This window comes from Apteryx mantelli, chromosome 27, assembly GCF_036417845.1.
Source record: "Apteryx mantelli isolate bAptMan1 chromosome 27, bAptMan1.hap1, whole genome shotgun sequence".
Taxonomy (NCBI): Eukaryota; Metazoa; Chordata; class Aves; order Apterygiformes; family Apterygidae; genus Apteryx; species Apteryx mantelli.
The window spans coordinates 3,797,182-3,817,610 of NC_090004.1; the positions used below are offsets into that span (position 1 = coordinate 3,797,182).

The following is a 20,429-nucleotide window of genomic DNA, read 5'->3' on the forward strand; positions in this document are numbered from 1 at the left end:
GGACTCTCAGATGACAATTTGAGCTACATAGACTGAAAAATGTTTAGCCAGCTATAGAGTTGGAAAGATGTAGGCGTTACTCCTGCCAGGCGTTAAGTGGTGATTTCCAAACCGTAGTCTGCAAGGCTGCATGGTGCCCTGTTGCCATTACTCTGTGTTTAATTAACAGTTTGATGCTGTGGATGAACGGTGGCTCAGGGGGCAAAGGGGTTTGAAAACCACTTTTTTAACAAATGAGGGTCTGTACCAGCACAGCCCCACGTAGGAGGTAAGGGCTGTGATCGGGAGCCCGCAGTGATGCTCTCTGTGTCTCAGCAGAGAGGATTTCCCTTATCTGGTCCAGTTTCGGGAGACGGGTTCGTAACCTCGCCTCCAAATCCCATCCCACACACTTCAAGCAGTGCCGAACACCCTTAGGTACTCCTCTGAATCCCTTTTGAGGAACGGAGATGTTTTGCTCTGATCTTTGCATGCTCAGTCGGTTTCTCATCACTGGGTTGCTAATCCTCAGCTTCTGCTAAACAAGATCTGAGAGGACCTTAACTTCCAGCCTTGCTATCTCCCAAAGCATCTTGTTACAGCGTACTGGATACACCAGTTTCTGGATTTAACTTGGGATTTGCTTTGACATGAAATTAATTCTATAACAGGATAGGGTGTGAATTTTAAATGCAACAGCTACATTTAAAAACTGATAAAGCTAGTTCAGAAAAAGTTACCCTGACAAAGCTTTCTTTACCTTGTTGCTTGCTCCAAGCATTTCGTCAGAAGATAGCTCCCTTTGCTTCCAAGCTACTGCTCTTTTCTGTCTTAGCAGTTATTCCCAGTCAAAGTGGTTTTAACAAGTGCAACCAGATTTTGTAAGAGGGGTTTTGCGGTAGCACTTAGCACATACTCGGTTTTCCTCAGATAACATGCTGCTTCTCCTGTAAAATATCCAGGGTGAAAGCAGTGGTAGATAACACAGCAAAAATGATGTCGATCAACAGCTGTGCATGAACAGGGCTTGTCTTGTCCTCTCTGCCTGCAGGCCCCCTCAGGAGCCGCAGACATTAGCGACCGACCCAAGTGGGATCAGTGTCTTGCTTTTTTTTTTTTTTTTTTACAATTAGTTTTTATAGAGAGCTTCCCTGTGGGTTACACCATCAGAGAGACCATCAGCTCCCACCGGTCCTGGGGTAAGGACTGCAGGCGCTGTCAGTGCGGTCTCCATCCTGCATATGAAAACGTTTAACGTAAAGCTCCAAGCCGCACCGGGAGGTTTATTCAGGGTCCTTGCTGACCTGTGGTCGGGCACCACAAATATACAGCAGGTTTTTCTCTACTCCTTTTTGGAGCTCTGCATATCTCCCTTGTTTGGGCTGTGATGGGCTTTGGTTTTCTGTATTGTCCTTGGGGGGTTTCCCCATTTAATGTTTGGAAGATTCTTCTCCAAAACACTTGATGTTTGTCAAGGACTTCTTGAACCTTTTTTTTACTTTTGCTACAATAAGCTCCCAGTTCCCGTCGTGCTTTGGGATCTGACGGGGAGGTTTCTGGGTTCGCTTTGCTGGAGGTACCGTGCCAAGGAGAATTAGTGCCGTCTGGGGTATGCCTCGTGACTCGGCACGGCAGCTGCAGAATTCACGCAGGAGGTGGAGGACAGGACCACCTGCTTGTGAGCTGTCCCCACCGGATTTGACAAGGACTGTTTTTAGAAGAGCTTGGTCACACAAGATTTGAGGCTCATTTCCAGACTTGTTGCTGCTTTAAATGGGTGCCAGGCTTTCTTCGTTTGTGATCTGGCAAGTTTGTGGTGGAGTAACCAGACTGAAAGGGCGGTTCCTCGGCAGGAAGCACCCAAGATTTGTGAATATTGCTCAGGACAGATTAAAAGTTAACTGTTGTTCTCCCTCATCCCTTTTCCACCTTCTCCAGGGCTCAAGGGCAGGAAGCAGACATTTGCACTCAAGTCTGAGATCCAGCTTTTCATCCTGATCTCTTGCTGTGGCTATGGCTTCAGCATCTGTATCTGCAGAAACTTCAGGAGCCCCTTCCAATCAGTTAGCAGGTGCTCTCCTTTTATGTGCTCTCCACTAATTATAGATTGTGAGCCAGGGATATGACAGAGATATTGTTTCGGCAGGTAGAGTATTGTTTCCGAGAAACTTTTCTTCCATTCCCTGAGGGCAGGGTGTTCCCTGCTGCGATATACTTTCCTAAAGGGAGGAAGGACTAGGAAAGAAAAATGCGGCCACTGCCACCACCTTTTTGAAGAGGAACTGCTGACACACACTTTGAGGGAAGGAGGAGAAAGAAGCTACATCTTGTCCATGTCACGTAGATTTGAGATTTATTTAGGCTTGGTTGGGGGGGGGGAGCGCAGCCCGCCACCCAGTGCAAGGGGAAGGGTTGCAACCCGGGGTCCTCCTGCTTTGGGGTGAGATCCCTGCCTTTCCTGCTGCAGTCTGAGGTGTGTGGGGGGTGCGTTTATTCTTTGGAGAGTGGGGTCACCACCGGCATGGCATGGCATGGCATGGCATGGCATGGCATTGGGGGGGGGGGGGGGGGGGGCCCGCGCTGCAGGCGGCGCGAACTACAACTCCCAGGAGGCGCTGCGGGAGGGCCCGTCCACGAGAGCCAATCAGCGCCCGCGCTGCTGGCCTATAAAAGGCCGCGGCGGGCGGCTCTCGGCCTCTCCCTGCGATGGCGGCGCCGCAGGTGGGTGATGGCGGCGGCGCGGGCCGGGGGGGGGGGGGGGGGGAACAATCCGGTGCCATCCGCCACGTCCCGGGCTCCCCCCCGCCTCATCGGCACCCCGGGGGCTCCGCATCCGGGCGGCGGCGTTTCGGGGCGCTCCGATGGGCTGCGAGGGGGCGGCGCGGGGGTGATGTCGGGCCCGGAGCTGCCGCGGCCTCCGGAGCGCGGGGGGCCCCGGCGGGGCCTTGGCGCCTCTGCGGCGGGAGAAGCGCGAACCCGCCGGGGCCGGGGGGGGGGGGGGGGGAGAGGCCGCCCGGCCCTGTCGAAGCTGCGCCTGTCTCCGTTGCGTAGCTGGCGCAGTCAAAAAGGAGCCGACAGCGAGCTGTTTTCCCTGACGGTCGCTGCGCAGTTTGTTCTGCCGTAGCTGTGCAGCAACATCCCGGGAAAATACATGTGCGGGACAGGCCCCGGCTCCCTGCCTTTGGGGTCGCGACTGGGAGAGGCGCGCGGAGAAGTGGGAGGCGGTGGGTATCCCGGCTTTTCTGGTGCTCTGAAGTTCCCTCTCTGTGTAAGAAGTTGCCCGACGCTGGAGACTGGGGCTCTGCCCTGCTTCCTTCAAGCCTGAAAGGTGATCCCGTGTACGCAGGATCACGGCGTGGCGATGGCCAGGGCTCAGCAGCACGAACAGGTGAGATGTGTGATTTAGGCCCTTGATTTTCCCCTTATTGAGAATTTATCTAGTTGCCATCACTGCCTCCGTTACCCAGAGTACCGAACAACAGTATTTTCTGGCAGATGTTCTGAAGGCAGTTCTTGTTCCGGGTGCTTTGGTTCCTCTGCAGGGCTCGTTCTTGGGCTTAGGTCCTGCAGACAAGGATTTCTCACTATAACTCTGCTTTTGATGTACCTGCCCCTTTTCTCTCTGCAGCTGTAACAAGCTTTGCCAAACAGTAGTTTCTTAGTCTGCATGTTAATCCAAGAGCTGTGGCTCCATGAAATAGCCACGGTTCTCCAACAACATGCAAGAGCAACAGGAAGGTCTTTGACTGCTGGGCCTCTTCTGCCTGTTGCTGTCACTCGCCCCTCCTATATGTTTTCAGGAACATACAGTACATTGTCCCCTCTTCTTGTAGGGCGCTTAGTGGTTTCTGGAGTGGGTGTGTTAGCATGTTCCTGTGTCAGTGGCATGTGTCCATGAAGAGTAGTATCTGCAATCTATTCCTGACTGCGGGTGTTGTATTATGTTCCAGGGTTGCTCGATGATTAGGAACTCGCTCAGCTGGTTGCCTGCCTGCTGGATAGACCCACCACGGCGCTAGCGAGGTGAGAACATATGTGCTTGTCAGAGCAGGAGCTCTGTAGCCTGTCCCTCCCGATCCCTTTCCCATCAGATCTGAATACCGATCTTGTGGTCGAAAAAGGAGGAAAAGTAGAATGCAAACTGGTCTCGGCCTCTTTGCTGGTACAGTCTTGCTCTGAGAAGGGCCAGTTTGAAGACACTGCAAGTTAGTCTTAGTCTTGCTGCTTTGGGGAGGCTGGATTGGGAATAAAACCTGCTAGTCAGAGAATGGATAAGCGTGTTAGACATCTGTGGAGGTTTGCAACAGGAATATTAAGACTGAGGCTGAAATAATGACAGGAAATGTGTGTGTGTATGTGTATGAGCACCCCAAGAAAAAAGTAACAATATTGATCAGTATCAAAGGTCAGGGGTTCACCAGGGACCACAGTGGGTGGGTTTTTTTCAGAGACCAGGGAGCAACAAGACAAAGCAGGCTTAATCTATAGGATCAGATGGGAGGGAGGAACATAAAGGCGGGATTGGAACTGTCAGGTATTCCCATTATTTTTAAAAAAAGGGGGAGGGTGGGGGGGAGGAAGCAAGGATGGTGTGTGACTTTGCAATTTTGCCTAGCACTTGAAGGCTAAAACAAGATGGTGAGTTAAAAATAACATTGTTGGTTCCTAAAAGGTACAAAAATTCTGTCCAAAGGCTGGGTTGTGGTCACTCACTAAGAGGAGCCCGGGAGGTGTAGTGAAGATTTGCTAGCGGTATTCTCTGTGTCATACACAAGTAATCGTGGTGAGCCTCATGCATGGGAGCGCGAGTCAGCAGAGTCAGAAAGTCACCCAAAATAAAAATCATCTCTGTTGCACAGTCTTGCAGTGAGTTTTGCGACATTAATTGCAACACTGGTTGCGAATGCGGTGACCTAGTTGTTGTGCTCCATTAAAACACACTCCTTTAAAATTGAAGGATATTTGGGCTTGATTTGATGCATTGATTCTTTCTGTGTACAGAGGCCCATCAACTTCAGATTACTTAGCCATGACTATATATATATATATATTGTCTTTTTCAGGAATCGCTTGCTTAGTGGAAAAGGCTGAGAGCTTATGGACCCAAGCCATTAATCCCTTGCTCCAGTGAAGGGAATCGGTTTGCTCTCCAAAAGGCCTAAATCGTGTGTGGGGAAGCTGTGCAGCTAAACACGTGAGTGTCCTTTGTGAACAACTGAGAGATTTGTTTGGTGTTTTCATGAGTGGCATCTCGGCAGTCCTGGACTACAAAGAACTGTATAAACTGACTGTGAAGCGAGTTGTGCCTGGGCTGTCAGCAGCTATTAATGCTTTTCTAACCAGCCACTGGAAATGGCTAATCCTTACCTGGACTTTGCAGCCTGTTGGGGCTTTCCAAGTGGGAATGATAAAGGTCAGTAGTACGGTTTGTAGTTTGGCAGCCTGATGTCTCCCGGTCAGAGTTTCTGTGAGATCAGTCATGCCACACCAGCCCTCTGAACTCCGCCTGGTCAGTGATGAGTCCTCTTTCTTTGGAGACTGCTGGATGAATCCTGCGGATATGGGGCTGAGGCCAGGCAGCAGCATGAACTAGCTAAAAATCACTGAAAATTGACGGGAGTGGGAATGCCAGGGAATCCCTTAATGCAGGTGAAATCTGGAGCTATGCTGAGTCAAACTGCTCTTCATTCAGATTTTTTTTTTCCCCTCTCTTTAGGTCTTAGTGGAACATGGAGCTGAGATGAGCCAGTCTCTGAAGGCTTCGGTGCCTCTCTTTACAAGTCTTCTGTCTTCTTTTTCCAATCCTCTCCTAAAGAAGTGGCAGTTCTGCATAAACAGATCCTGGCTCCTTTGTAAGCCGTGAGCTCCCCCAGGTGGGGACAGCTGCTTAGGTTCAGGAGTCATTCAGTATTCCAGGCAGCAGGAGCTTGTTTTGTTTCACTGTAGATGTTGCTGAAGTTTCTAAATATTCAGCATGGAAGAAGTGTTCCTGCCGTGGAGTTTTGTCAGGAGAAGAGTTTGGGGGAGGGTCTGGACTTAAAACGTTTGAAGGATGAATAGATGCATCTGAAATTCTTGCTGTGTCTCCTGTGTTCGTGTTCGGGCCTGTTGGTCTGTGATGACCACCGGGCCGTTCTCCTGCAGAGAGCGGGAGGGGAGCGGGCTTGGGAGTCCTGCCCGTGCTGGTGAGCCGCAACACTCGGAGCCGGCTGCGAGGGCTGTGGCGTGACAAGCGGGATGTTTGCAACACTGCTCCTGCCCAGGCGAGGTGTCATCGGTCTGGAGGGCAGTCCCTGCTGGGCAGGCTCCCCGGGAAGTGACAGCCAACCTCCCTTGTTAAATAACGAGGGCAGAACTATGTATTCTGCTGGAATTGCCTACCTGGTAGGCTAATCTGCGTTAGGGTGTTTCAGCACATCGCTCGTGGCTCAAGGCTGCCCCAAAAGAACTAACAAACTTGTTAGGTAAAGGATGGGCAGAGCTAAGGTGTCTGGGCTGGGAGGGATGGGGAAGGGAGAAGGGAGCAACCTGTTTAACACCAACATCTGACAACGTTGCCAACATGCTCTGCTAGAGCCCGGGTGAGTCAAGTTGCTGTTTTTCTCATTGTGGAAAAGGAATTGAGGGTGAAAACGGACACGGAGGCTGTTAGAGCAGCTGCGTTGTTGCCTGTTGTGCTGCGCTGGAAAGCAAAACGCTTGGAAATGAATCTCTGGACGTCCTGGTGCTGCGTCAGCAGGAGGGGGAAGGAGGGAAGTCACGGGGGTTGGGAGGTGGCCTCAGAGGAGCCCTAAAACTTGCATCCCGCTCCGGGGAGGAGCTGAGGGGGGTGGAGGAGTGGGGGCGATGCCCCCCCTGTCCATCTGGCTGTCACCAGGAGGAGTAGTGGTGCTGGAGACAGTCCCTAATCCAGACCTGGGGACAGATTTGGGTTGTCAGGGGCTCCGGCTGTCTAGCAGAGCCGCTGCTGGCCCCTCCTTGCTGTTTCACTTCCTTTTCCCTGTCTTCTCCCCCTGGTGCGGAAAAACCCTCTCAACCAAACGCTTTGGGGGGGGGGATGAAGAGCGGCAGGAGGGGGAGGGCAGGCTGATGGCAAAGTCCCCGCGCGGGGAACAGCACGGCACGGCAGGCCGCCGGCGCTGCTTGCAGAGCGCTTTGTCCGGGGGCCTGGAGCCGGTGCCGCTCAGCCCCTCTTCCCCTCGCTTTGCGGGTTCAGATCCCCCCTCGGGGTTAATCCCATTTATCCACCCGGCCGGCTGCAAGGCCGGAGCCGGCCAGGGCAGGTCCCCATCCAGGGCGAAGACGCCGCGGGGTGGGGACGAGGGTGGAGACCTGGCCGGCACGGCGAAGCCGGGGCCAGATCCAGCCTCGCAGGCCTGGCTGCCGGCATGGGGACGGTGCCCGAGCCTGAGGGCCACTACCAGTACCGCGTGCTGGTGCTGGGCGACGCGGCCGTGGGCAAGTCGTCGCTGCTGCGCTGCTACGCCGAGGGCCCGGGGGCGGCGGGGGGCCCCGCGCCCTGCCCCACCGTCGGCGTGGAGTTTTACAGCCGCACCGTGCCGCTGCCGCCGGCCGGACGAGCCAAGCTGCAGCTCTGGGACACGGCGGGCCAGGAGCGCTTCAGGTGAGCGGCGAGGGGGGGGGGGGGCGTGGGGTGGGCAGGGGGACGCGGCGAAGCACCGGCGCCGCTTCGGGGTCCCTTCGCCGCCGCTGCAGTGTTCTGCCGGGTGCAAAGTCCCCGCTGCGCTTTGCAAAGGGACGAGGGTGCAGCGGGTCACGGGGCCAGCGAGGCTTTTGCAGGGGGGGGGGCTGCAACCTTCTGCTGAGCTTGTAGCAAAGCCCCGGTGGGTTTTGGGGAAGGGGGGGGGTGCGAATGGGCTGGGGATTTTCCTCCCTGATTGCATCAGGCTGGAGGCAGCAAAGCTGGGAGCCTGAAAGAGGCTCGAATGGGCTGCAAAGGGCAGGAGGGGCTGCGGCAGGGGTCCTGCTGTGCCCCCTCCCCTCCAGGGCACCCAGGGACGGGTGGCACCCACAGCACCTGCCCAGGGTGCTGCCCCAGCCCCGCTGCACCCCGAACTGAGGGTTGGGGGAACGGAGGGACCCCAAAACCCCTATAAAACCCTGCAGGGCTCCCACGGAGCCGGGACCCCCGAGGTTTGAGCCCTCGAGCCATGGGCAGAGTCGCCAAGCGCTGCCGGGGTGCTGCTAAACGGAAAAGTTGGAGACAGAAAGTCTGGAGCAGCCTCCCTTGGGTGGCGGGTTCCCCTTTCGGGGCAGCGCCAGGGCCCTTATCCCATGCTTGGATTTCCTAAAATGAGCCCCCCCCTCCCCGGTGCCCAGGTCCATCACCAGGTCCTTCTACCGGAGCGCCGCCGGCGCGCTGCTGGTCTTCGACGTCACCAACCGCGCGTCCTTCGAGCACGTCACCGAGTGGTACCACGAGGCAGCGGGCGGCCAGGCCACCGGCAAGGTGGCCTTCGTCCTGGTGGGCCACAAGTGCGACCTGGCCGGCGAGCGGGCGGTGTCGGCCGAGGAGGCCGGGCGGCTCGCCGCCTCCCTGGGCATGGCCTTCGTCGAGACCTCCGCCAGGAGCAACCTCAACGTGGCGCTGCCCTTCGAGACCGTGGCCGGCCGCATCCACGAGGCGCTGGGGTGCGGGGCGCTCGCCCCCCCTGAGGGCTGGGACGGCGTCAAGCTCATCCCCAGCAAGAGCCGTGGAGACCCGCCGGAGCGGAGGGAGCCCCGGGAGCGGTGCCAGTGCTAAGGGCGGCACGGAGCCCACGGGACGGCCAGGCTGAGACCTGCCAGCAGTTGGGACACTGGTGGGGGTGACCGAGCAGGGCACCCATGGGGAGCCCTGGGGTGCCAAGCTGGCGCCGGTGAGCAGAGACGGGGATTTATTCTGCTCCTGGCGGCTCCCCAGCCTTTCTCTGCCCCCCCGCAGCCCCCTTCCCACCTCCTCCACCAGCACGGCTCCATCGTGAGCTCGCGACTGTGGGTTGGCTTCCAACCTTAATTCGGGGGCTATGGAAAAAATATTCCGTTGAGGTCGTGGCTTTAATAAACCAGGTGCTTTTCTGCATTGAATAAAGGCTCTGCCAAGCGAGGGGCCTGGGGCTGCACCTGCCCGGCTCCTAGGGAACATCTAATTTTTCCGGTATTGGGGGGTTCCCACGGCCAGCGAGAGGCGGAAAAGCCCCCCGCTGCCTGTCGCACCCCAGCACCGGTGTCTGCCGGTACCCGGCCGCTCGGGGCAGGACCGCCTCTGCCGGGGCGCCGCGGAGGAGGCAGGCGCTGCCTGCCCGGACACGCAGCCGCGGCGGGTCCCGACGTGCCGCCCGCTTTCCCTGCGCGCCGACGCGGGGCTCGGCCGCCCATGGACACGCGCTGGCACTACCAGTTCCGGGTGATCATGCTGGGGGACTCCACGGTGGGCAAGTCCTCGCTGCTGCGGCGCTACACCGAGGGCGTCTTCCTGGACGCCGTCAACCAGACGGTGGGGGTGGACTTCTACGTGCGGCACGTGGAGCTCGAGCCGGGGCTCCGCGTCAAGCTGCAGTTCTGGGACACGGCCGGGCAGGAGCGGTTCAGGTGGGTCCGGCTCCAGAGCTGATGATGGGGTGGAGGAGCCGGGGAAATCCCGGCAGCCAGGGCTGCCCCGGGGCTTGGGATGGCTGTGGGTGTCCATGTGGCAAAGGAGCGGGCGGTGGGATACTGTGATCCCAAGCCGGGGGACATCCTGGACAGAGCTGTGTCTCCCTCCTCCACGCTTTCCAGTGCGACTGGGAGAGCCCAGCACCCAGGCAGGCTCGCGGGGCTGGGGGGGAGCCGAAGCGAAGGGCACCCACCAGCAAAAGGGAGCCCTGGAGCTTTCCTGCTTAGCCCTGCCTCCCTCTCCAAAGGGCCTGAAGGACCCTGAGCTCCCCCAGGCTGGGGCAGAGCCGCGGCATTCCCGCGGGAGCCGGGCAGAGCTGCTCCGCTGCGGGGCTGGCAGCAGGGGAGAGGCCCCCGGGGAGGTGGCGGGGACAGAGCCACCTCCACCCCGGCGGCAGGGATGCTCCCTCCGGGGCCAGGCGGATCTCGTCGATACGCCGAATAGCAACGCGCCGATTTTACGGGAGCGATGCACAACGCCGGGAGCCGGGGCGGAGGGGGCCACACTACACCTGGAGCCCCAGAGCCGGGCATGAAGCCAGGAGGCCCTACGGGGAGAGGAGATGCTTCCCCACGCGGCGCAGGGGAGCCCCGGGGCTGCTCACCCCGTTTTTTTTTCCTCCCTCTTCTTCGCGCCCAAGGTCCGTGACTCGCTCCTACTACCGCAACTCGGCGGGGGGGATGCTGCTCTTCGACCTCACCAACCAAGCGTCCTTCGAGAGCATCCGGCAGTGGCATCAGGAGGTGACGGACACCGTGCAGCCTTTCCGCATCGTCTTCGTGCTGGTGGGGCACAAGAGCGACCTGGTGGCGGAGCGGCGGGTGAGCCGGAGGGAGGCCGAGAAGCTGGCGGCGGCGCTGGGGGCGCAGTACGTCGAGACCTCGGCCAAGGACGGGAGCAACGTGGCGCAGGCTTTCCAGGTGCTGACGCTGGCCATCTACCGGGCGCTGCAGACGGGGCTGCTGGCTCCCTCCGAGGCCTGGGACGGGGTGAAGAGCAACCTCCCGCTCCCGCCGGGGCTGAAGTTTCAGGTGCCAGAGAAGGAAAAGAAGCAAAAGAGATGCTCGTGCTAGAGATGGGGTGGATAGGAGGACGTACGCAGCCTGCCTGGTCCATCTGCTGCCCCCGGAGCCCCGCTGCATCCTGTGCCTCGATGCAGAGCCGGTGGGGAGCTCGGACACGCTCAGCTCCGCTGCGATGCACGAGACACGAAGCAGAAATCAAGCATTTGCGGCACAGGGAAGAGCAGCGAGCGACGGCAACGGCACATTAAACACCCTGTACTCCCCTTCCCGGCTGCCCGCGTTTTCCTGGGGAGGGGGAAGGGGTTAGCACTGAGCTTGCTGATGGGAACCCCACACTGGGAGCACCAGCACCATGGGGTCAGGTCTGCAGAGGTGGTTTTCACTCCCAATCCCCTATTTTCTCTGTGAATCCCTTTCTACAAGGTTGTCTCCATCCCCTGACCACAAACCAGGGGCCCTCGGTGCAGCCTGTGACCTCCCCATCCTAGCAGCGATCCGAAACCCCTCTTGCTGCCCGATCCAGAGCTTGGCAGCAGGGAATTGGCTCAGGGCTGGGCTTTTCTGCGCTCAGGAGGGCACAGTTGCACATTTTGAATAGCTGTATCTCCTGGGTGTGCTGAGGAGATGGAGCAGTCGGGCTGCGCGGTGAACAACCGTGTCCCCCCAGCACCGGCTGAGGCCCGCAGCGAAGCAAGAACAGCCACCCTCCTCCCCGAGCCCGGCCTTACCCGAGAGGCTGCGTTTGTTTATCACACGCTCCTGGCTCCTTAGCCGGCTGTTGCATGAGGGGAGGGAGGATAGAGGCCTTACTGGTTTCTAAATTACTTCAGCAGTTTCTCCCCCAGGTACCGGCAGCCCTTGGGGCTACGAGAGCCCCAGCAGCGAGCCCAGCAGGGAGGACGAGGCACACTCGCGCTTGCAGGCGCACATTAGCCTTCCCTTTCCGCGCGGAGAGTTTGCAGAGCCGCCTGCTGCCTCTTCCCCACGTCAAACAGCTCCTGCAGCAGCAGCTTCTCTGATGTTCACCGGTTTGAGCAGAACAAGCAGGAACAGGCAGTGAGACACAGCCTTTCTGTACGCCCCAGACAAGCAGAGAGCCAGGATCGGCCTTGATTTCTTTTCCTCCGTCACCCTGTCCCATTCCTCATGGTCTGAACGTGCAACTGGTGGGCAAACACCTCACCCCGGGCTGGATGTAAAGAACCTCCAACCTAGAGGGGAAGCAGCTCACCAAACCCTGTTAGCACAGTAGAGAACCAGCCAAATCCTTCCACTCGCTTCCAGCCCTAGGACAAATCTCTTACAAGAGCACCACATGCAAAAACCAGGCTATCCTGACTGCTGATCACTTCACTTGCGATTTCTCTGCCTGCCCTTTGAACAGCACAAGACTGTGCCATGGTTTTAGATTAATAATTTCTTTATTCATGTAAAACAAATGCAAGTATTTATATAAACACTGACATTACAAAGTACTGGAACAGGTAGGGGCGGGAAGGAGGAAACAAAAACCTCTACAGATGCTTCTAATACTGTCCCACACAAGATCAAATGCTCTGTCCCTTGGATAATCACTTATACGATAAACCACTTTCAAGTCACAAATAAAAGTCTTTGTTTTGAGATACGTTGCGCTCTTAGGGGGAATGAGGAAGGGGGCGTAGAACGTTTTTGGCAGATCTCCTCATAAAGTCAGATATTGCTGCACTGTTAATAAAAAATATATGCTTCTCTGTAAGCATTAAAAAAAATATCCCATGGATGGCATCGTGGAGGCTTCAGTGGAGAGGCAGATATCCCAAAATGCACTGGTGTCATCTCCCAACTCTTCCCAGGGGCTATTTCTTGGTAGTTTTGCGGATCAATGCCATTCTCTGTAACAAGAAAGAGAAAAAGGTGGGAAGCCAAGAGTCTCGGACAAGGTTACTGCACAACAAGCTTGTAAGCTACCCGTGTAGGAACAACGCTGAGGAGACAGTATCTCAGGTTCTCCTAGACACTGCCTGACTTGTTTCAACACAGGTCTTTCAAGTTCATTTAAATCTTAACACGGTCACAGCCAGAGCCAGATAAAAAGAAAGCATCTATACTCTTCTCCTTGACACCTCGAGTTGGCAAAGTGACAGAGTAAAATTTTAACTGCTGGTGAGGGGCGCAAGGATTAAACAGCGCGTTGAATCCGAACCCACTTCAAGGCCTTCTCTCTCCCTGACCAGCAGTTATTGCAGTAGCTTCAGGAGGGGAGATGCAACCTGAAAAACTCCAGCAGGGCACCCACTTCCCTGGCTCTGACCTTACGTTTAAAAAGCAGTAGGTCTGCAAGACCTACAGATCTACAGCTTCAGTAGATCCTGCAGCCACAGGGCTCTCCTGAGCTCGAACCGCAGCACCTGTGAGGCTACAGAGATGTGGGGATACACAAGCATTTAACCCCAGCGTGCTTGGATATGGATTTTCTAGTGAACCAGAGGAGCTGAGCAGTGTTTTCCCTCCCTTCTGCACAAAGATGGAGCACAAGATCTGCAAGAGGACAGTTGACAAGATATTGCCTGCAGCTCGGTTGCTTCAGACCCTCAGATGGTGCGAGCGCTCCTGGTTCGCTCACGGCACAGCCCACCAGCAAAGCAGCCAGAGCAAACTCAACCCTCTCTGCATAAACAGGTGAGGGGACCCTGGAGGTGATTTCAATTCCAAACCACTTGGAAGAGAGGATACAAATTCACGTAGTGCCAGGAGTGCAGGAAGACCCTACCCATATTAGCCTTCCACCACGTGGCACTCAGCGTATTACCAAGGGCTCCTTACCTGTTTGTGAGCTTCTGTAGTGCAGGCTTTTTTGTAGGGCCTGATTTCTTCGGAACCAAAGCCCGGGATCCACATGTTCCACTGACGTTCTGGAAGAGAGGGCGCAGGTGAGCACACGATGAAAACTACCCCAACTGCACACCGCAAGAGCGGCCCCATCAGAACTAACATACCAGCAGTACGTCCTTCTGGGGCCAGCGCTGGAAACGGACTTGTGCTGGCGATCTGGACACTAGCTATAAAAGGCTTTTAAGAAGCAGAGTAGCTGACAGCTGCACTGCATTAAAGTGGACTAAAGATTCAGTTCCTCTGCTAGGTATCTTCCAACAGAGGCTGAAGGACAGCTACAAACTGCACAATTGCACACACAGCTAGGAGAAGATACAGTCAGGGGAAGGACACCTTATTCATTCCCTGGTTATTAGGGCACTGTTAAGTAGCAATGAATCAGCTATTGATGGGTTTCCACCCCAACGCCATGGTCAGGGTTTGCCCTGATTGCATGGTGGGTTCCCAGCTCTCAGCCAAGTGAAAAAATCACTTACCAAGATGCAACTGGACATCTTTCACTTCCAGAGTGTTTGATTTGCGATGCCGCGCAAGCTGGCAGGCAGCCGTCACCACGCTCTCTATGAAATCATCCGCGATCTGCAACAGCATCTGTCACGGACCAAGGACAACAACCGGCCTCATCAGTGCTGAACCGTATAGTCGAAACTATGTGAAGCTTATGAAAACGAACTCTCAGAAGCCAATACTTCAAAGACATTTGCTGCCATTGGTGTTTTAAAACCCCTCTCAACACTGGGAAGTGAAAGCAGACATGGATGTCTGAAGGCTGCAGCAAACATACAGCAGTGGAATATGAACCAACCCTTCCTGCTTTGACAAGGGGCCACTGGTCTGGGAAAGCCCTGGACCGGCTCCTTCTGTAGCCCCTACCAGGGGTGCGTGTACCTACTTCCTCCACATCTTCATCCAGCTGCTCGTTTGGATCCACCTCGCGCACCAGGTCCTGCAGTTTCTTCTTGGTTAAAACCTGAGTGTGGAGGAGGGAAGGAACGATTTACTGCCCTACTTTAGCAAACCAGCTGCCCCCACAGCGCAGCTGCAAGAGGCCTCCTCCCCCACTGTCCCGAGGCCCAAGTCACACATGTTGACACACCGTATCAGTTCAGGAATGGCAGAGATAAGAAATATCAGGTATTAAGGAGCCATTTTCAAGTACCCCTGGCAGCTTTGACCAGAGAGCAGATCCCAGCGTAAGAAATCAAAGCAACGCTGCGTCTTGAAAGGACACTTGCACTAAAATACCATTGCTTAAAACAAGGCTGCTGGTCGGAGAAGACGATGGCATCACTGGAAGTCTTAAAAGGTACGTGGCAAATAAAAGCAGCGTTTCAGCGATCAAGTTTGTGTTCAGGGCACAAAGGAATTACTTCCATTACTCTAGGGCTTATCAACCTTAGTGCTTTGAAAGGAAAACAGAGGGCAGCAGGCAGCACCCTGTCAGTCTGAATATGCAGGGGGCAAGCAGAGATTTTACTACTCCTGAACACTAGCAACACAGAAGAGAGAGAAACAATTTTGGAGTGCTTGCTTGGCAGCAACACATTTTACGTATGTTAAAGACTCAACAACATGACAGGCAAACAGGCAAGTCAGCAGCTTTTTAGAACTGATGCTGCATCTCGCACTGCCCCAGTGTGAGGCTATGAACGCACACAACTTTGATTTCTCTCATCTGAACCACATTTAAAAGGAATTTCCCAGTCAATCCTCCACCATACACCTTCCCGAGATTGACAAAACTTCTGCACCTATGTCTGTACATCATCCAACCTGAAAGTGTCTCGGAGAGAAGGACTACACGAAGATTATGGCTCACTCAGGACAATAACTGATACTTCAATTGACATTAAGTATTTGCTGGTAATTTAAGGAAGGAGAGGAATCAACCTTCAGTCAGGTCTGACCATCTTCCCTGTTGTCCCAAAGTCGGGGATGAAATTACCTGGTTGCTCTCAGGACTGAGCCGTCCTCCTCCGCTGGGCGTCCCAGGCATCTTTGCCACGGTGGTGCTGTTCGCCATGGAGCTCTGCGGGGGAGTGCTGGCTGGTTCTGGCTTTATCGAGGAGAAGTTGGAGAGGTTGATCAAGGTAGATGGGCCAAACTGGTTCATAATCTGTTGGGCTTTAGCTTTTAGATCATAAAGCTTCTCTAGGTCTTGCTTCTTCTTGGGGTTGTGGGGACCCAAGCCAATCAACTGGAAAAGGAAACAAAAGCCAGTTAGCAATCAGAGAAGGGAACTCCAAGGGGCGCTTAGTTCTTTGCCCATAGTAAAGTCACAGCGTACTGACAGGACACAGAGGTTTATCCTAGATCAGGTCTCTCTGGACACAGCAGGGAGGGAGGAGGAATGTTTAGAAAAAGAGAAACATTCCCTGGCATATGGAAGATGAAGTTTGCCGTGAGAAGCACAACGGCTGCATGCAGTGCACCGACTGACAACAGGTAGCGGCCGTGCAGTCGCGCTGACCCACCCGCTCACTCCTCTTCCTCCGAACTGAATCCTACACACGCATCCACCTCACCCTCAGATCAGCGCCTTTTTGCACACGCTTCGCTTCTACTAACAACAGCTTCAACGGAGAGACCACGCGCAGAGCCAGGAAGACTGAACTAAAGGACAGGGCCTGGCTTGTTCTCTTGGCAGCAATGCGTGGGCACAGCGGGCATAGGCCCTGTCCCACTGCACTCGGTACCGGGCCACGATCGAGTCTTCATCTTCATACTCCACGGGCCTGAGATGCAGGTCAGAAGTTCAAATTCCCGTAGGTATCTGCCCGCGAGTGCTGGGGGATGGAGGTTTCATTTTTGGCAATGCCACATTTCAAGTCTGACCTGTGGTGATCCCTCTCCCCAGACCAATATTTCCACCAGCACCACTTGTAAAGAAGAAACACTGATGTTGTCTTGACAACATAGGATCCAGTTTCAGGTCCAAGAGCACGAGTTTGGGTACTCAGAGGTAACATGACAACAGATAAAAAACACACATATGCCCACACCTTCGATTTGTTCTTCCCACACTGGGCAGTTGAAAGCCACAGTAAACAAAATCAGATTTACTGAGCTGTCAACAGTGAACCAGAACTGGGTTTCAGCAGCTTAATTAATTACTCAGGCCTTCCAGGTTCACCATCAGGCATGAAGACGTTATTCATGTTATTAGCCACTGAGCTAATCACAGAACGACTGGTGACCGTCTGATAGCTGAAAGGCTCTAAAATCCAGGCTCGCCAAGGCTCTGCTTGGTCCTTGCTGCTGCTCTGCGGCACAGCTCGGTGAAAGGCAACTGTCCAAACCCTCGGCCATCCATCACCGCTGGCAGCGCAGGCCGCAGTGACAGGTCTGTCACACAAAATGAACATTTAATCAACAGTTTGATGTAAAAGCCTTTCACGCAGAGGCTGCAGCAGCTGTTGCTGGGCACAGATACTGGTGACAAGCAGCCACCGAGAACACACGCGTCCTCTGGAAAGCCTACGCGCTACAGTGTGAAATTACTTACAAAAATTAAAAGGAAAAAAAAGAGAAAGTTCTTTTTAACAGCTGTTTTCTATACTAGCTGTCTCCTTACATGTCTCCTGTCCATAAATTTAAGCACTTTTGCCTTTTTAAAGTACAAAAGAATTCCTCTTAACCTGGTTATTCTCACAGGTTATTCAGCGTTTACTGAAACATGAAATGTTAATCACAGCCAAGTCTTAAGTGACAACAATTTCCTTAAATATCCCCATTTGCTAACAGAGCAACTTCCTCACACTGACACTGATCACAGGCCAGTAAGGAAAAGCACGTTCACATACAAACTGACGAACAGTGTTTTCTGCCTTATCTACAAATACACGTATTCCCCTCATCAGAGCAAACTTGTTAGTTTGGATTAATTCACACCAAAAAAAACCCAAACCCAAACCAGAAGTCACACAGAAACGCTTAGCACGCGGCTGTTTTAGTGCTTCATTCCCACACAAACTCATGCACTGTTGCATCCTACAGACACGGAGCTCTGCCGAAAGGTTTTATATGCAAGACACTCTTCTGTAGCGCTCTCAGCACATTTCTAGCTCATCAATTTAAACCGAATTAATGCTGGAAAACCCTTATGTTCACACCCTAAAACCCCTTAGCTGGCATTTCTGCATGAAGGCGCTGCTCTTAAGAGCTTAGCACAAGATCAGGGGGACTTCAGTGTGCTAATCTTGGTTTTAGCACTGGCTGATCGCAGGCTGTTCACTCCCGTGCCTCAGTTTACAAATCCCCACCATGCAGAGGAGAAGGCAATGTTTGGGGAATGCTCCGAAATCCTTGGGTAGGAGGCACTTTATTAGTATAAAGTAGTTTTGTTCATTTATTTGAAGATCTTATCGCATCCTTGGGGTGCTTATTAAGATCACCAAACGCAAAACTAACGGGATGCGCAGAATCCCACACCAAGTCCTGCATGCCCGCTCATGGCAAGCTCACACAATTTACTTACAGCTATCTGAGTGTCTAGATCTTTAATTACATCAGCAACTGCTGTGGGCCCAGCGAACGGAGAGGCCATTTTCCGAAAGCTTCCAGCAAGTCAGCAGTCAGCGTTAACCTACTCTCTCCTCCTCCTCTTCCATATAACTCTCATTCCTACAGGAATATCAGATATTTTGCATATCACCCATTATATCGTAAGATCTCAACAGGATGCAGTTTCATCAGGTGCCATACAAGAGCACGCCACGTCCTCACCACAGTACACGAGGGTAGACTTGAGGGTACGAACACTATTTTAAATATAGGTGGAAGCCCAGCATATGCTGCTACAGAAGACAAGGAACCTCCCGGGATCCTGACGTGGGAGCACGAGTTTGGCAAAACTTCATTTTCATGTCAGAAGACAGAGGGCTTCTTGGTACCAGCTGCGAGCACCAGCGTTCGGATCAACCCAGACCTCTGCGACAGCAGCTTTCTTCCACGGCAGCAGTAGGTCTTGTGGCCTCAGTTAACATCACGGACTCTCAATTGATCTGCTGTAATTTGTTAAGCGTTGGTACTACTACAGCACAGTGTTCTAGCTGTAGTTAAAACCTATATTAAAGCCAAACCAACCTGTCAGCCCGTTCATCGGAGTGCTCAAGGTTCCCGTTTCCATTAAGAAATATCTAACAGGCAATTTGACCAATATTGTCACACAGGTTTGCAAAGGACTGTCTGGGGGTCTCTTTAGTATTGATGGAAGAAAACAGAAAAGTTCTTGCTATCCTTCACTTTAGTTATTATAAATGTCAGCTAAAGTCCTCCCTTATGCTGCTAGAGGAAGTATCCCCTACAAGTGTTTATCCATTAACTATATTAGCTAAAGATACAAAGTGAATGAACAGGCAAATCCTTTTTTTTCCTCTGAAATGTGTTCGTTAGATGCTGAAGAGTAACCGAAACTTCCTTCCTCCTCGCTGCACAGCTTCCAGCTTTGCATTTACTTCTGAAAAATCGATACCTGAAATCTAGTGAAATGAGAACTTCAAGTATACAGCTAAAACAGATTTTCTTCCAGCAGCTCGTTCTTCACAACCACCAGGTTAAACAGGTCACCAGTCCAAAGATGACCCACATGGAACATAATTAGGGGACTGAACAAAACCTCAATATGCAAAACACTTCAGGAGGCCTCTGAGAGCAGCCACAGACAAAGCAGTCGACAAGATCCAAGGTCACTTAGAGCAATTTGTAATCAATAGCAGGCTCCAAGTCCTGAACGCAGGAGCCAATTCGACCAAACCCTCCAACTCTGACATAAAAAGCTAACGCTACAGCAGCTATATAACACATTTTCCATTTTTATTAACTACATCCACTGCCCTAACTCGGGGCTTCGAAACACACGCAAAAGCACAGGACTAAGAACTACGACGTGTTGCCGCAACTTCCAGCGGGGAAGGCTGGAAAGATCATCCTGCACCTTCGTGGGGCCCAGCCAGATCTGAGCACTTCAGGTTCCGAACGTCAAACCGGCCTTTTCTGAACACTAGCCCCAAACTCAGCGCTCTTCTAGCACCTGTGCAACAGTCACGGCTCCGCAGTGCAGGGCACCACCGAGCCCCCCCCCCCCGGAGCGCCCCGCGCCGGCTGCTCCCCGGTGACCCGGGCAGGCCGCACGCGAACAGAGCAGCCTCCTGCCTGCACCTTCCATCCTAAGAGCCGACGTTTTCCGCCAAAAGGCTAAATAATCCGTGCGAGGTGAAGCACGTGTTTCCCTCCAGACTCGGCCGGGGGCGAAAGGGGCAGTTTGGCCGCTACCGGCGGCTCCGCGGAGGCAGCGGGCGAGGGCGAGAAGGGTCCGGGCCGCCCCGCCAGTCCCGGGGCCGCTCCCCCCGCCCCGCCCCGGGCCGTGACGGCGGTGGAGGGAAGGGGAGCCCCGCGGCCTCCCGGCCCGCCCGCCGCGGCCGCCCGCCGGTCCCTACCTCCCCATGACCCGCGGGCGCACCGAGGCGCCGCCGCCGGCTCCGCTCCCTCCACCGCACGACCCGAGCCCTTCCGGGGTCACCACCCCGCCGCCACCCGGAAGCACTTCGCCGCGCCGCCAACCAGCGGCTGCGCGTGCGCTGAACCGCTTCGAGTCCCCTCCCGACCCGGAGAGTTTCTGCGCGTGCGCAGAGTCGCCCGCGGGAGCGGTGCAGCTTGGCGGGCCGGGCGAGGGGCCCCAGCATGCCCCGCGCGATTTGCATATCGCAGCGGCGCCGCCGCGGCACGGAAACGGCGGCGCTTGGGGGAAAACCCGCAGAAACGGCAGAGACAACGGGCGGGAAAGGGCTAAAAAGAAGCGCGGAATGCGAGCGGAGCGCGGCCGGTCGGCAGCGGGGAGCGGGCCTCGCCGTGAGCTAGGCATCACCCTGCCGCCTTGGGCCAGCGGCGGCGAAAAA

General features: G+C 54.7%; 3 protein-coding genes, 1 long non-coding RNA gene and 4 other non-coding genes across 8 annotated transcripts; 7 read left to right on the forward strand and 1 right to left on the reverse strand.

Moving 5' to 3' along the window:
• The first annotated feature begins 2,982 nt into the window (after positions 1–2,982).
• LOC106482485 (uncharacterized) lies at positions 2,983–6,056 on the forward strand. Its single transcript, XR_010886457.1, has 4 exons — positions 2,983–3,367; positions 3,930–4,002; positions 5,043–5,173; positions 5,696–6,056. It is a non-coding gene; the product is annotated as an uncharacterized lncRNA (long non-coding RNA).
• Positions 2,991–3,134, forward strand: LOC136994321 (small nucleolar RNA SNORA16B/SNORA16A family). Its single transcript, XR_010886465.1, has one exon. It is a non-coding gene; the product is annotated as a small nucleolar RNA SNORA16B/SNORA16A family (small nucleolar RNA).
• Positions 3,643–3,773, forward strand: LOC136994322 (small nucleolar RNA SNORA44). The gene has a single exon (XR_010886466.1). It is a non-coding gene; the product is annotated as a small nucleolar RNA SNORA44 (small nucleolar RNA).
• On the forward strand, positions 4,046–4,181 carry LOC136994323 (small nucleolar RNA SNORA61). Its single transcript, XR_010886467.1, has one exon. It is a non-coding gene; the product is annotated as a small nucleolar RNA SNORA61 (small nucleolar RNA).
• Positions 5,485–5,557, forward strand: LOC136994329 (small nucleolar RNA SNORD99). Its single transcript, XR_010886473.1, has one exon. It is a non-coding gene; the product is annotated as a small nucleolar RNA SNORD99 (small nucleolar RNA).
• A 983-nt stretch (positions 6,057–7,039) lies between the features above and the next one.
• On the forward strand, positions 7,040–8,804 carry LOC136994278 (ras-related protein Rab-42-like). Its single transcript, XM_067311323.1, has 2 exons — positions 7,040–7,603; positions 8,320–8,804. The coding sequence occupies exons 1-2, from the start codon at positions 7,368–7,370 to the stop codon at positions 8,741–8,743; spliced, it is 660 nt and encodes a 219-aa protein (XP_067167424.1). The 5' UTR covers positions 7,040–7,367; the 3' UTR covers positions 8,744–8,804.
• A 363-nt stretch (positions 8,805–9,167) lies between these two features.
• On the forward strand, positions 9,168–11,020 carry LOC106494804 (ras-related protein Rab-39B). The gene is made up of 2 exons (XM_013955125.2): positions 9,168–9,570; positions 10,275–11,020. Exons 1-2 carry the CDS (start codon positions 9,356–9,358, stop codon positions 10,705–10,707), a joined length of 648 nt encoding a protein of 215 aa, XP_013810579.2. The 5' UTR covers positions 9,168–9,355; the 3' UTR covers positions 10,708–11,020.
• Positions 11,021–12,061: 1,041 nt separating this feature from the next.
• TAF12 (TATA-box binding protein associated factor 12) lies at positions 12,062–20,053 on the reverse strand. The gene is made up of 6 exons (XM_067311505.1): positions 19,971–20,053; positions 15,479–15,730; positions 14,426–14,503; positions 14,010–14,124; positions 13,465–13,553; positions 12,062–12,533 (listed from the first exon to the last, which is right to left on the reverse strand). The coding sequence occupies exons 2-6, from the start codon at positions 15,644–15,646 to the stop codon at positions 12,498–12,500; spliced, it is 486 nt and encodes a 161-aa protein (XP_067167606.1). The 5' UTR covers positions 15,647–15,730; positions 19,971–20,053; the 3' UTR covers positions 12,062–12,497.
• Positions 20,054–20,429: the final 376 nt, after the last annotated feature.

What these genes read in the sequence shown, in the direction of transcription:
- LOC136994278 (XM_067311323.1), top strand. Translation starts at nt 7,368, where the DNA reads ATGGGGACGGTGCCCGAGCCTGAGGGCCACTACCAGTACCGCGTGCTG. An exon ending in GCGGGCCAGGAGCGCTTCAG is followed by an intron (nt 7,604 to 8,319) that starts GTGAGCGGCGAG and finishes CCCGGTGCCCAG; the next exon opens with GTCCATCACCAGGTCCTTCT.
- LOC106494804 (XM_013955125.2), top strand. Translation starts at nt 9,356, where the DNA reads ATGGACACGCGCTGGCACTACCAGTTCCGGGTGATCATGCTGGGGGAC. An exon ending in GCCGGGCAGGAGCGGTTCAG is followed by an intron (nt 9,571 to 10,274) that starts GTGGGTCCGGCT and finishes TTCGCGCCCAAG; the next exon opens with GTCCGTGACTCGCTCCTACT.
- TAF12 (XM_067311505.1), bottom strand. Translation starts at nt 15,646, where the DNA reads ATGAACCAGTTTGGCCCATCTACCTTGATCAACCTCTCCAACTTCTCC. An exon ending in TCAGTCCTGAGAGCAACCAG is followed by an intron (nt 14,504 to 15,478) that starts GTAATTTCATCC and finishes CTCCACACTCAG; the next exon opens with GTTTTAACCAAGAAGAAACT. An exon ending in TGGATGAAGATGTGGAGGAA is followed by an intron (nt 14,125 to 14,425) that starts GTAGGTACACGC and finishes GGTCCGTGACAG; the next exon opens with ATGCTGTTGCAGATCGCGGA.